This window comes from Passer domesticus, chromosome 3 (assembly GCF_036417665.1).
Source record: "Passer domesticus isolate bPasDom1 chromosome 3, bPasDom1.hap1, whole genome shotgun sequence".
Classification (NCBI taxonomy): domain Eukaryota; kingdom Metazoa; phylum Chordata; class Aves; order Passeriformes; family Passeridae; genus Passer; species Passer domesticus.
The window spans coordinates 58,409,688-58,425,086 of NC_087476.1; the positions used below are offsets into that span (position 1 = coordinate 58,409,688).

A 15,399-nucleotide genomic window follows, 5' to 3' on the forward strand; every position below is an offset into this window, starting at 1 on the left:
TTTGTAGCCACTTCCTTTCTGTCAATTACAATATTTTTGATCATCTATTGATAGCCTCTTCTTGTACTCTAACATTTCAGCACTTCCATGTGGTGCTCATATTTAAGTGAAAAGTTGGAAGAGTGAGGGAAGAAGACAGAAGAGATGTTACTTTTGCTTCTCCCTAAATTCCTCCTACTAAATGTGTAGTCCATACCTTTTGTGTTTTCTTGATCTTTCCTCTTTGTTCTCCTCCATCCCATGCCATATCATAAAAAGAAATAATTGTGCAGGTCTGTTTTCCCTTGACTTCACTAAGCCTTTTTCCAAGGAGTAGCTACAAAATTAGAGCAAATCTGTGATTAAAATGTGCTACTAATGTAAAAGTGCAGGTAATGAATTGTGATAATTGAGTTTCAGCTGAAAAATACTTGTGTTTCTGTTTTCCCTTAATCAGTTGGTGGCTTGTGTAGGTTATTATTCCTGTAGTTTAACTGTGAATTCCAATGCCTACTCTAGTTGAAATTTTTTTATCTTTTATAACGTCTTTATATAATTTTCTTATCCCTTTACAAATATTTCATCCTTTAGGGTATAATTTCCTCTATTTGATTGTTAGGAACAGATGATTTTATTTTCTTTCTTCTCCTTTCTTGTTCAAAAATTAGAGGAAAAACATAGTTATTCATAATATTTTGTTATAATAACAAAAAAAATCTATGTATGTTAGTCATAATAATTAGTCCCATATTAACTTGGAAGTATTGACTAAGCTGAGACCTCAATATAGTGCTAGTCTGTCACTCATAATAACAGCATCTGTTTTTGGCAGGAGCTCAACAGGTTTGAGTTTCATGACTTCAGACAGCTCCTAATATTAGAAAGAGAGACATACACAAAGATAGCAGAGAAGTCAATGAAGGTGGATCATTATCTGCAATTTTAAACTGGTCTCTTTTCCTGCCATGGTATGCAGGTTTTTAATCAGCACATTCTGTATTTTCTTTTTTTATGCTTTTTAGAAATGGAGGAATTTCCTGTTAAATAATATATTCTGTAAATATTAATGAAACCCTAATTTTGTTCTGCAATATATACTTCCAGAGTAAGATTTTGCTTGCTCAGCTTTGCAGACTTTCTTTCCTGTGTTCCTTCCACGGATTGTATGTTTATAACTGTATGAAAATGACATCTACTTAATCTGTGCCTGAATGTGTACTCAGATTCTGAAGTACTAAAAAAATCACTAAGTGTCTAGTGACTAATTGGGTAAGCCTTGGGGATTTGTCCATTAGTGATAAGGTGATTTCTAGATTTGGTAAGTCAAATAGAACTTTCTTTCTAAAGAAAGTTCAAAAAAGTTTTTAGTTCAAAACTCTTCCTAATACTAAGCTGGGACATCAGCTTAGTGTTAGGAAGAGTTTTGAACTAAAAATTGGTTTGAATTAAAGTTTTGGCACTTTAAAGAAAAAGGAATACTCTCTCACTGGATGCTTCAGAAGTAAAACCCGGGCAGTGTAAATCATGCAGATTCACCTTCTTCAGGTAGCTCTGCTCAAACCAATACATATTTCTGATTTTCTATTGGGCACTAAGGATCTTGGGTTTCTGCAAAAGAAAATGTGCATAAAGATCTTCTGGGTGCTCTTGAGACTGTTACAGCGTGTTGGGAGGAAAAGGGAAGCTCCCTACTGGCTTGAATGTACTTTGTCTCTCTTAATGCTCAACAGCCACAGCAAGGAAATTCATTTGTTTAACCTTTTGAAACTAATTTGTTTAAAGCAGTTTCTAATATTATGTTTTAAAACTTAATATATTAATATAAATCCTGACCTTTCTTGAACAGATGGTGATAATGATGGCAATGAGGATGCTTTTGAATGGCCTATGGGAAATATGAAGCCCAAGTAATATATTTGATTGCTGACGATCAAGCAAAAGCAAGAACCCAAGTTTATCACAAGGATATCTGTTTTGGATAAATCTGTTCCAAGTTCTTCATAAAAGATGCAAAGCTCTCGACTCTGAGGTGCTTAGACATGTAGTTGTTTGGTGCATACAGTTCTGACAATATTTTTCTGAAATTACATCTTTAGTCCTGCATTAATATCTAAATTCCAAGTGTATATACTTTAAATTAATTATTAATGTTAAGTGACAGAAATAAAGGTCCTTTCCTATTAAATAGATTGAATTTATGTAAGTTACTATAGCAAAATTTGCAATGGTCAAATTGCATTGCATCAAGATAACCCGAAGTTAATTACATTTAAAACATTGCATATACATCTTTTTACTTTGTTTAAACTGAAAAGGAGCCTGTTAGCATTCTTTTAAAAAATGTCAAAAAGAAATGTGTATCTCTCGTCTTTGAACTATTTGGTAGAATAGTTGTTGTAGAATAGTATTTGTGACATAGTGATGGCTGACACAGCAGACAACCAGTGGATAATGCTGTGTAACCTGACATTTCTCATTTTTTAAAATTTCTCTTAACAGAAATAGAGATTGCATAAAACTGGCTGCTGTCTTCTATACGTGAAGTCTCATTATGTATGTAAAATATTTAAGAAATATCTCTTATTTCCATTCTCCCCTTAAAGCACAAAATTTTAAGTATTTGCATTTCTACAATGGGAAATAGAAATTTTTTTGTCCTCTAGGGAGAAAAAAAGTCTTAATCAGAAGGAGTAATCACTGGGGTAGGAGGGTTATGTTTTATTATTACATTAGAACATTCTGGAAACTTTTTTTCCTGGTTGTTGGGAATATGATCTTTTAAAATCACCACTTGGAATCCTCAGTCATAGAAGGTCACTAAAGGAATTTAAATATCTTGCATGAGGATGAAGTTTGCCAGGGGAATGGTTTGTGAGCAATGTATGTATGTTAGTATTTAGATCAGGTGTGTCACTACACACTTGTAATTTTGCAAAGATATGTGTGGTGAATTTCAGTAAATTGGGGTGACTGTCTGTTACAAAGGATTATATTTAAGTTTTAAGGGCTAATTATAGCATTGAAATTACTACACTTTGTTCAAATGGCTGTGGATTACAGTTATACACAAGATTAATTAAAGAAATTAAAGGAATTAAAGTAATTATTCCTGTGTACAGGAATAGTTAAGACTAAAACATAAATTTTTGCTCTGAACTGAGGGCATAGGGAAGGATGAACATATTATTAGTCTCTTTCTGTTTATTTATACTAAAAATTCCCACTAACTTTATGGCAAACTGTCCCTTTAGAACATATGGAAACTCAGTGATAGCAGTCCAAATTAAATTTTTGGGGTGTGGTGAAGAAAACTACTTTGAGAATGTATTAGTATTGTGAATAAAAAGGGGTTCAAATACTGAGTTTATCCATGGATGTGGAATAACTTGCTGGCCCTGCTATTTCTCTTGCTAACTATTCCATTAATATACAGAGACTATCTCAGAAAATTGGTTTAATTTTATCCTACTCTGAGATGTAAGTGAGCCCACAGCTTGAAAAATTGACTTGGTTTTTTCTGGCTCAAGAATTAAGCTACCTGCCAAGAAGGTAAAATAGAGATACATCTTTCTAGCAATTTAAATTGATAAAACTGTCCTGCACACTGCTTTAAATAGTGAACTTAACTTCTCTTTCACTATCAATGAATTGACTTTTTTAGGAAATCATAATGTACTACCAGGGCAGATCAACATATTAGTGGCTGTCCCAATTATACTTTCAGCAGAAACTTTATAAACTGAGAGATATATACTGGACAGTATTATAAAAAATAAGTGGAGTATTGAAATACAGTATTTGTCAAATTGCTCATTCAGTGCATGCCTATTTAAGCAGTTCCCTACCAAGTGCACTTGGTGACACTATCCTTGTGCACTTAGGTGACAACAATGCCCTGCAGTGCTACAGCTTGAGTGCAAAGTGGAAACTGCCCGGCAGGAAAGGACCCAGGAGTGCTGGTCAACAGCAGCTGAACATGAGCCAGATGTGCTAGGTGTCAGAAAGGCCAGCAGGACCAGGACAGTGATTGTCCCCCTGCACGTGGCACTGGTGAGGCTGCTGGGCTCCTCACTACAAGAAAGGCATTGAGCGAGTCCAGAGAAGGACAATGGAACTGGTGAAGGGTCTGGAAAACATGTCTTGTGCCTGAGGGAGTTGGGGGTGTTTCATCTGGAGGAAGAGACACTGCAGGGGCACGTCCTACAGCTGCCTGAAAGAAGGTTGTAGCCAGGTGGCAGCGAGTCTGTTCTCCCATATAACAAACAACAGGATGAGAGGAAATGGCCTCCAGTTGTACCAGGGGATGTTCGGGTTGACTATTAGCATCAACTTCTCCACCAAAAGAGTTGTCAAGTATAGGGAAAGGCTGCCCAGGGAAGTGGTTGAGTCACCATTCCTGGGGTACTTAAAAACATGTAGATGTAGCACTTAGGGCCTTTGTTTAGTGGTGAACTTGGCCGTGCTCAATTAACAGCTGGATTTGATGACTATGACGATATTTCCCAATGTAAATGATTTTATGATTCTATATATCAAGGTTAAGAAAACTGGAGGAAGCAGGTGTGTAGAATAACACCAATGACAGCTGCATAAAGAAACATTCTACTCTGCCTCAAGTCTTCCTCACTCTGCATTAAGCTCCAGGAAACATTGACACTCTTCCTGTTTTTATCCAAGTCTTCATACTCAGTCTTTTACATGTTGTACATTCTCCTCACTTTGCTTTTATTCCACATGGGTGCATTTCTTCCCCTAAATTGGCATTCCTCTAGCCATTTATTTCACTGTCTTTGCCTTTAGTTTTTTTCCCCAAATGATTACATTTCCAGCCCACTGACTTATGATGGAATACTGTAGCATAGCCCCCACCCACCCTGTGTGTTTTGCAGCTTTCATAGGTCCCAACTGATAAATGAAACAGAGGAGAGGATAACACAAAGCAAATGAAATAAATTATGTGTTTGAGCACAGAGGAGTTCCTGAGATGATTTGCACTATGTTTGGGAGGTATGCTGAAAATACCCTGAGAAAAATGTTGCTACTCAGGCTTTGTCTGAAATATGGTAAAGCAGGCCACTGTGGCATTTAAAATTGACCCAAGGGATGATTTTTCATACAGATTTCTGAAATCAATAAACAACAGGTAGCTGAAGTCAATTTTCTGTAGTAATTTTAAGAGGTATTACAAACGCTGCTGGTTTGTGTGTTTTGTATGCTTATATCAGTGCCCTGGTTTGTCTCTCACCATGATCAATGGCAAGCTCCCATCCGCTTCAGTTCTGCCACATTATCTGCAAAAGGGCACAACTTCAGTAATGCAAAGCTTCTCCTAAAACCACAGTGATAGAAGTAATGTACCTGGTAGAATTCTTGGAAGCATGTACACAGTTATATGCTTTTCAAAATGCTTTTCAAAAATTTTTTACCTTTTCTTCCCAAAACAGTCCCAACAAATAATTTAGAATTTGTAGTTTTAGAAAGTTATTTAAATAACCAATGGCAACAATGGTGTACACTTCTATACTACTACTACTTTGAGTCAATGCTCAAGTTTCCTTTCACACTTGTTAACAAGAAAAGGGAAGATACAAGGAGTCCTTTTTCCTTTTATACTACCGTGTTTATGTGGACTTGTACTTCACTTTGTGAAAAATTGTGTTGGGATATCCTGCAGAACAAAGCAGAATCTTGGTTTTTTTTAATACCAAATTATCTGTCTTGATTGAAGATATTCTCTGATATTTTGATACGTGTACACTTCTTTCTGGGAAATTTAATCGGATATTTTCTTAAGCACTTGTGTGTGGGGGGGGGGGTTTTCCTTTCATTTATTTATATTTATTTATTTTTCTTAATGAAAGGGGAACGGTTTGGTTTCTTAACTCATGGTCATATTATTTTCAATTTTTTCTTTTCCTGCAGAGTTGGGAGTCTGCTATGTAGGATTTTGAATTGCATTCTCTATCCTTTGTTTATCCAGAAGGTCTTGTGAGCCAGTTGCATTGAAAGGGTGGGATTTTCAATATTTTTGTCTCATGACTGCAAGGTGAGGGTGATTGCATCTAAAGGTTAGAAAATGAAATTGTTTCATGTCCTTGTCCTTTTAAGATATACAGCGTATTTCCCTTTCCGTGATCACAGATTCTCTTCTGTGGTTTGAATTTTTCAGTAAAGCCTTTTTCTACAATGGCTGCACTGATATTCACTGGAAATCTTGACAATATATAGAATGAAAATTGTAACAATCTAATTTCGAATGACGAGGAAATGATGAAAAAGTTAGCTGTTACAGAAGGTAACTTGTATTTCCTGTAATCCCAAGAATAGTACTTTGCTGGAATTTACTTTTTACAAAATCTACAAAACTGAAAGAGTTAATTTTTTAACAGGTATAACTAAATAGCAGCCTTAATATACTTAGAGGCTATTTTATTGTTGGATGGAACTTGCATTTTGTCACTAACTTATCTGTTCAGATTTTGACTCAGATTCTTTGCATTTTTGTTTATATCTTTATGGTTAAATTATTAGATCTATAGATTTACAGTGACATTTTACAAACATATAGGTCTGCAACCATATTTTTCACTTGTGAAAGAGTTGAAAGCAATCCTTGAAATGTGTTTACAGCTCACCCAATTATCTTAAAAGCATATCCTTTTAAAAAAATTGCTTCCTCTACAAACTGCTGGAAACCTTAGCCTTAAGACGAAAATGGTTCTGCTGGTGGAAGGCTATTTTGAAACTTCAATAGATTAATTTAAAAATTTGTTAGATCTTATTTTCTTTTAAGGTCTGGTGATTTACTACAGCAGTTAGCAAGTTTAGTTACGTACAGACACGGGCTGAGATTTATGAACATTTCCCAAGCATTGTAAGGGTAGCTGATGCCGGATTACAAAGTTCAAGGCATTACACATTTTTCAGCACAGCCTAGGTTCCTGTCTAAATTTACCTCCTTCTGCTACTTGGGGCGTGTTATCATGCACACGCTAGGTCTTTTCTTGAAAATGTGTTTCTGGTTCAGCTTCCTTGCTCCCGAGACTTTTCTATTTTGGTTCCCAGTGTCATGTGATCCCCCTGGCCAGTGAGAGCCCCGCAGAGGGAATGGCAACAGCCTGCTGGGAGCAATGTAAGTCAGAAAAAAACTCTTGGTTTTTGCAGTTTCTGTCCCTCACAGTCAATTTTAAATGCTGCTTTTACCCTGAACCTTTGCTGGGCACACCCAGTTATACCTATGGAAATGCTTAGAAGTTGGGTGTTTTGGTTTGGATTTAGTTTTTACTCTTTCAGACGTTACTTTTCTTAATATGTTCCTTTTTTTCCTGTGTCCTGCAGTGTCTCTGAGAAGTCTAAAAAAGCAACAGAAAACAAGCCACATGCATTGCAAAAGTTGCCTAAAATATGTTTTAAGGTGAATATTTCAGGTGCAGTAGTACTTTGTTTAATGTGTGCTATAGACGGTGCCGTAAATCCTGTGCTGCCGTTGGGAAAGAAAAATGTGACCCCCCTGTCCTGCCCTCCAGCCCCTCAATCAAAATCCTTCATGGAGGTAGAAAGACAATAGTAGATAAAAGAATCTGAAATCACATGTTAGTGCCTTTACCAACTGGCTGAGCCATAATGGGGAAAGGAATTATTTAAATCAGAGGGCAGTCACACCCAAGGCAGTGTATTGTTTTTCTGGTATGAATGAAGTGAAATGCTGTATTTTGATCTCAGCTGATGCTGAGCAATACTTATACACATGATATTGAAACCATGTATTTAGTGAGATTTATCATTAGGGTGCTTCCTGATACAAAGTAAGAGTCTGATCCCTCTATTTTTCAGCACAGGTTCTGAACTTGGTTGGTAGAATTTATTTGGTAATTACTGAGTAGTGGTTTTCTCTAACTGCATATTTTTAAAAATAAATATGATTTTCCAAAAATCATTTTCCACCATGGTTGGATATATATGTGTTTTAATTATTTTCTGGTTTTGGGGTTTTTGCTTTTGTTTTGATTCAATTTGGTTTTCTTTCGTATTTCTTTCTTCCAAATTACACATGCTTTCTTTGGAGTTTTCTTTTAAGTTTTAGAGTTAGTGTTTAAGGCCTATTTTAAATTTGGATCCCTAAGTGATATGCCTTGATATCAGACAAAAGCTGGAGAATGAGTGTTTGGAAAAATAAGCTGGAATCTTTCTATTTCCCTTCATGGCCTATAGCATGGACCTCCTATAACACCACTTGGAGGTGCAGAGGCCATTACTGAACAGTGCTTTATTTTCTTTGTGTTTCTGATCTATACCCTAACAACCAGGTAATAAATGAAGGACAATTCCACTGTTGGAAGACTTTCTTCTCTTTCCCCCTTCCCCAAATTAATTTGGAACAGAGAAATTTCATGTAATGGTTACACTGAAGTAGAGCACGTTAGGTTTTCAGTTCAGTTCTCATCATCATAGGCACTGGAAGAAAAAAAGTCCCAAATTCTGTGTTGGTTGAATTGTTGCAGTGTCAGAAGAGAAACAGTATCTCTCTGTAAATATCTGACGCAGAAACTAAAACCAATTAGAAAAAGCCACATTCATTGTGCAAATTAGATGAAATTTAGGAGCCAGCCTTACAGAACTTTTGTTTAAAAGTTTGTGTTGCTGCTTTTGATAATAAAGTGAGGCATGTACAAGACTGAAGACTGCTTATAATGATTTAAAGAAAAAACATTTGTCCATTAGATTATAAACCAAGTTCTAACTCAGTGTTGCCTATTTGCTTTCACTTCATGAGTTTGCATGGTGCCCGTGTGCAAATAATGGGAATTCTGAGATTGCAGCTGAGAGATGGATTTCCCATTGCTTCCTACAACACAATGCTCAGGCTTGTGAATACAAGCCTAAGAATTGTGCCAATCTTGTGGCAACCAGAGAAATTGTGATAGGTGAAATATAATGAGTTAAAATAGAAGATCTGTGTTATCACTTATTTTCTTCTTCTTTTATTTTTTCCCCTACTGATTTATTTACTTAACTTTGTGCTCATTGCTTGTCTGAACATACAGAAAGAGAAAAAAAGCATACAAAAAAATGAAAAAGGGGGAGAGTAGACAGTAAAAAGCTTGGCAATGAGGACGTTCAAACAGTTGCACAGCTTTTCCAGGGAGGTTATGGAGTCTCCGTGCCTGGAGATACTCCCAAGCGAACCCTGCCCTGATCCTGAGTAACCTGCTGTGGGTGACCCTGCTTGAGCATGGGGTTGTGCTGCATGACAGGGACTCTGAGGTCCTTCTGAGCCGCTGTGATCCCATCAGTCTCAGAATTCCACTCTGCCATCTGTAGACAGCACTGTTACTCTGGGGAGAGATCAAAGATCTTGTGTAGACTTAAATCTTAGACTGTCGCTCTTATAGTTTAGACCTTGTCATTTTGCTCCTCAGTTGAGTCATTCATTCATTTGAGAATCAACTTTGAATGACTCAGTTGAGTCATTAATCATTCATTTGGCATGATGGTCATGTTTGTCTCGCTGCCATGGCCCAACACACCCTGCCTGAAATGTCACTGCCCAGCGAGGGATGGCACACTGAGAGCAGCTACTCCAAGGTACTCCTGGCAGCAGTCTTGAATCCTATGTCTTTTGTCTGATGTCTGTGTCAGGAGGCACTGTAAAAAAGAAAATGAGAAAAATTAATGGGAGTACTGTGGGAAGAGTGTAAGTAGAAAGTAAAGGGACAGAGCCAACATTGAGGACTGAGTTCTTACACCCATCTTGCTACTCTACTTGAATCTCGCTGTGGCATCTCCAGAAGCTGAGGAGGGGATGTAGATTGCACAGGCTTTGTGCAATTTTGCCAGGGATTGTGAAGGAGGGGAGGAAGAAGCAGGTCTCACAGGAGCCCTTGGAGGCTGATGAAAAACATTAAGCCCCAGTTCCATACACTGTATGCAGAGTTGTACCCTAGAGACCTGATGAGTGGTAGGTACAAGGGAACATGAGATCACTGGGCAGGAAGTGGAAGTATGAAAGCAGAGAAAAAAGAAAACGATTTTTTTTTTAATATAGAAAAAGCAACATAAAATGTGCATGAAAGGTGTAGATAGTTCAAGTAATACCTTTCATATTAACATATGGATATAATTTTAAATAAAAATGGCAAAAAACAATTACTTGACTTGTATTGTGGAAAGATGATTTTAAATCTTTCTGCCGTAATGCTGTAGGTGATGATTTTGCTTAAGGACTATTTATCTTGATGAGATTTGGAACACTCATCCTGAAAGCAATTGCCAACATAAATCCAAACAGGTGACTGTGAATAAATTCAGACTGGAGCTGGAAAAGTAGATGGGTTCAGCCTCCTATCAGAAGGGTAGGCTAGGACATGTTGCTGTTTACAACAGGCTCAGGGAGTTGGCTACAGGTGATGAGGGTTTGGTAGCAAGGATTACACTCAGTGACTCAGATATCTATTTCTGTTTCTGGCTAAATAGTGTAATTAGAATTTAGACAGCATGTTTTTTCCTGAAAAAACCACATTTTAAAAATATGACAATTAAAAAAATATATATTATTTGCTTTTGTTTGTCTTTGTTTTTGGAGAATAATGCTATAGATAAATGGGAAATAAATTTGTGCAATGCTTTCTTGAAGATGGATATGAGCAAGGGTAAAATACTCTTTTTTATGAATTTTAGGGAAAAAAGCCCCACATTCTAAGGAGCCAGAAGCAGCTTAGTCCAGCATCATTCAGTTGATTCTTGCAAACTAATCTGAGAAAGAAGACAAATCCAGAGGAAAATTTTTTAAAATATTTGCTAGTTCTGTAAGGTATATCTATTTGATTTTGAAAAAATATTTTGGGTGGGATTTTTCTATATTTTTCTTAATGGTCAAATAAAAATAATAGTTTTATACAAAATCCTTCAAGTACTAAAAATACCATTTGTCTTGATTTTGACTACTTAAAAAAATTGAATAGTTCAAGGAGAATAATCTGCAATAAAACAAGGCTGGAATTATATATTTATGTTTCATATGTTTTGTTTTTTAAGGAGTCCAATTGCAGATCCATATAGAGATACTAATTATGTATCTGTTCAGTTCTAAATAATTTTAACTGACAATTTTTATGGCTTTTGATAGCATCTTATGGGTTAGATGCCTTGGGGATTATCATAACTGTTGATTCAATTTTTGTATCATCTGTGGTAGCTAAACATAAACACTGTAAAACCAAAATTGTCCAGATATGAATTTTGGCAATTTTGTCAAATCACTTGGTTTGAATTCCAAACCAATGGAAAATGAAAATCATCTTTATATTTTGTTCTTTGAAACTTGTTGGGTAACTTCAGTATAACTGCCTATAGTTTTGCTTTCTGTGTTCTTCAAGTGGAGATAAACTGATTGTGTCTTCACAAATAAGGTCATTGAGATTGTTTTGCAATTATACAATATTAAACAGAATTTCACTGCTCATTTTATTGGCCTCATCAGTTTTGAGGTCATGGACTTGAATGGTATTTTTGGGCTCACATTGCTATATGGCTGTAAATTGACAGCCTACTTATTCATTCCAAAATGCCATTAATCTCAGACTGTGCTGAGGCAAGTCCATTGGCAACTATTGTCAGGTTGTGCTCCCACTATCCCAAGAAATCATTCAATTTCTGCTTGTATTGTCTTCCTCTGGCTTTGTCTGAAGGGCACCTTCTGTATAGGCATTGATACCTTGCTTGGACACATTTGGATGTAAAAGCAACCCTGAACTCTTAATTTCCTGTGCTCATTAGAAAGCTGGGTGCATTTCATAATATTTTTGTCCTAGCTAGTCTGATTGCTCTCCCTTGTTAACCTGAACTTTTTATCATTTAAACTGGGCATTATTCTTGTGGAATTGTTTCTTGTCCTGTCGTGTGTGTTGCTATATCCAGCTAACAGCTGCTTTGCACCAAACAGGAGAGCCTTCCAATGGTGTTTCTGTATTTGCTGGTGTACCAGTGCCACGACCACTGGTAGGGGGCACGACGCTTGTTGTAACTTCTTGTCAGGGTGAACAAGACTCTGGGCCCTGTGTCAGGCTTTATTGTAGTCGCCTTAACTCTGGCAAACAGCCCGCTGCTTTCACTCAGAAGGTGTTGGCTAACAAGCTCTTAAATTCTAACAGTACACTGTCTCAAAAATGATGGCTAAGAAGCCGTTAGATTTTGTGCAGTACACTTCACTAAGTTCTTAACTGCCAGAAAAAAACTTGTCAAAGGTGCTGGCTAACAGGCCACAACACATCACCAAAGGTGCTGGTTAGCAAGTCACAACACCACTGCTCAAAGGTGTTGGCTAAAAAGCCACAACACTCTTCCACAGGCTTCCCACTCTTAACAGCAAACTTTAGTACCGAAGCGGGGAGAGAGATAAAGAGAGAAAAAGGAGAGAACAAAGAGTATCAGCAGCCCTTAGATCCTGTGTTGGTCCACATGGAGCTGGGAAAAACATTGCAAGTGAAAGAGAGAGGGAAAAGAGAGCAAGTGGGCCTGATCCCCTTCTCTTTATTGTTAAGCTGGTGCACACCTCTTAGTGTAAAACAGATTTTTGCAGCCCTTTGAGCTCTCCTGAAGAAAGTGAGTTGAGAGGACTGAGTTCCAGTGTCAAGGTGAGCAGGAAGCTGGCTCAGCACAGCACTGCCCCACCTCTGCAGGACCCTCTCCTCTGATCACATCTTTCCTCTCTTAACAGTGTCATGTTTGAGACAAGACGTGCCAATGCCTGGTCCTGCACTCCCTCCTAGGCACACAAGAGCTCACTCTTGAGTATGCATGCACAGGCTTTAAAGCAGGAGGGCTTCAAAGGCACCATCTGAATGAAATTTTGTCATTGCATGCATCATGGAAGTTCATAATTATTTCCTTAACACCTCATTTTTTATGGGGTGATCTTTTTCCTAATAAAGTGTTTGCTCTTGCTACCTGGCACGGTTTCTATGCAAAGTGTCCATTGCAAACAATGAGAGAGCAAATTTAGAGAAAAAGCGAGGTTCACATAAGTAACAGAAGATTACTTTCATAATTCCCTTTGGACTTTTGACAAAAAAATTGTCTTAAATATTTATTTGTTTTCGTCCTTTATTTATTTTCTCTTGAAACCTAGCAACATGAAGGATACACTTGTAGAAATACCTACAAGTCTCAAGTGAAACTCAAGAAACTCCATGAAATAGATGTCAAGTCAATTATGATATTTTTCTTTTTAAAATAAGAAACAGGCACAAGCAACTAATCTTTTTTTCCCTCAGGGATTAAACTGAGGTGAGTAAGACAAGCTGTTCAGCAAATTTGATATTTGGTAACTTAAAGGATTGAAACCTAGACAAAACATTGTACAATTCATTATGTTCAAGGTAAAGTTTTTATTCTTGGGAAATGTATCATTTTTGAATTGAACCCGTATCTGCTGCTTTGGTGTTGTCAACCCTTCAACCCAACCTGTTACCATTGTAAAACAAGCAATTGTAGCAAATACTCAGCCAGTTTAGGTCCTCCCATTTGGATATCTGGATGGGGTAGGACTGTGCCTATTGTGTGCTGCTCTCCTGGCACAGCCTTCCTGGTGGGTTTCCAGACGTTGGTTCCCCTCCATGTGAATGAGTGGCAAAGTGGTGATGAGACAGTGAGGGTCTGGTGTCCTGGTTGGCATACAATGCCAGACATATGCCTCGAGACTGCCCAAAGAGCCAGTCTTGTGTCTCTGTGGGGAGTCAAGTCTGTTCGGTACACTTTTGGAGCAGAGTTTTCTTTCTGGTTTACCCCAAATGGAATTTGTTTTTTGCACATACCAGCTGCTCGGTAATCCAAGCTCATGAAGGAAATTAAAACCTCACTGCTGCTGTAAACAAAACCAGTAGGATAGACACAGATTATTTTTGTTAACAAATTTTCTTCCCTATTCTAGCTAACTAACCTCTTACTAAGTTTTCTCAGCCCTGGATTTGCTCTGACAAGACAAATAACTTCTTATGAAAGGCTGGACATTTAGGCTTTAAAGCTACCTCTGCTCTTATCAAAACATTATCAAAGGCAAAACCAGGTATTTTGGATATAAGTGGAACATTCTTTCTCTAAAGAACACCCTTTAAAACTCAATCTGTCTTTAGTGACTGAAGTCTAGTGCGTGTGAGTCCAAGGTTTCTTGCACACAAAGCAATTAATCTGTCTTGGTCTAAAGAGAGCAGAAACATTCTGCATTTAAGCAGAAACTTATTTCTGCATAGGTAAGGCACTATGACTTGTTCTGCATAGACGAAACTAATCTGATTCATGCTGGTAAGTTTTTGCTTCAGTGTCATTTGTTGAATCCAGCCTAAGTTGGATGGCTAACCCAGCACTGAGCTGTCATAGCAACCAGATCGTGTAATTTGTTCACGGTGCTTATCCACATTTATCTTAAAGCCCAGTTAGGCTGTTTTTCCTCTCATGGACAGGCTGATCTAGAGCTTCACTGTTCTGTCAGCTGAGAGGCTTGTAATTTCCATAGTAAATTTATTTTCAGTGCCAGATTTCTTTGTCCTAAATATTTTATAAGTATTGATGTTTATACCTAAAGTATTCATAGGGAATAATCAACTTTCGTCTGATCTTTGGTGTTTTTTAGCCTAAGTAAGTTGAATGTTTAGTCATCATTTGTTTAGTATCCTCTTTAGCCCTCAGATCTTTATTGGGCTCCAGCTGCCATTTCATCCCATATTTTATATTGTGAAATCCTTTTCCAACTCATTGCAGTTGGCCCTCACTCTTAACTACCCTAGCACAAAAAAGAACCCCTTGCAAGCTATTTGTCCAGCATTTTTTGGCTTGGCTTATTGGATTTTTACATTCAGTTTGTCAGAATTTTATTTTGTCTTTTATTGTCCTCATTAAGACAACATCTTCAGATTTTTTTTTGAAGGCCCACTTCATATAATGTCTTACATTGGTACTTAACTGTTTTGGTTTTCCTTATGTTTGCTTTGCATCACTCAATATATTCTGTGTACTACCTACAAATATTTGCCTTTTCTGTTTGTCTGCTTGGAAGTTCCTTAATTGCAACTTCTTAATTACCTATTTTTTCCAATCAAGCAATGTTTTAGGGGATTTGTTTGCTTTGCTTTCTCCTGCATAAATTTAAGGATTTTATGACTGCTGTTAAAAACTGGCTCTTTGGTAGCAAAATTCTAAATTATGAGGCCCTGTCAAATTAGTATTTGTTTATCTTGTGGGTTATGTGTTTATCTGCTCTCTGAAGCATTTAGAAGTGGCTAAAGGTTTTATTTTGCAATCATGTACAACTTTGATATTTACTTGATGGTAAGGGACCATTTTCTGTCTGCTGACACGGTTTGTCTCATCCCTGGCAAATGCATATTTGCCAAATACATATTCTGTATCACCAGTCACCAGCTACAG

The 15,399-nt window shown here is 37.2% G+C and overlaps 1 protein-coding gene across 1 annotated transcript in view; it reads left to right on the top strand.

Annotated features, from left to right (window-relative positions):
• ESR1 (estrogen receptor 1) overlaps window positions 1-15,399 on the top strand; it is a 163,702-nt gene that overhangs the window by 2,405 nt on the left and 145,898 nt on the right. The window contains 7 exon segments of the mRNA XM_064413347.1: window positions 812-947; window positions 1,826-2,008; window positions 2,479-2,532; window positions 3,861-4,029; window positions 4,869-4,986; window positions 5,902-6,025; window positions 6,154-7,111. Coding sequence (XP_064269417.1) covers window positions 7,087-7,111 — 25 coding nt within the window. The 5' untranslated portion in view covers window positions 812-947; window positions 1,826-2,008; window positions 2,479-2,532; ... (2 more) ...; window positions 5,902-6,025; window positions 6,154-7,086.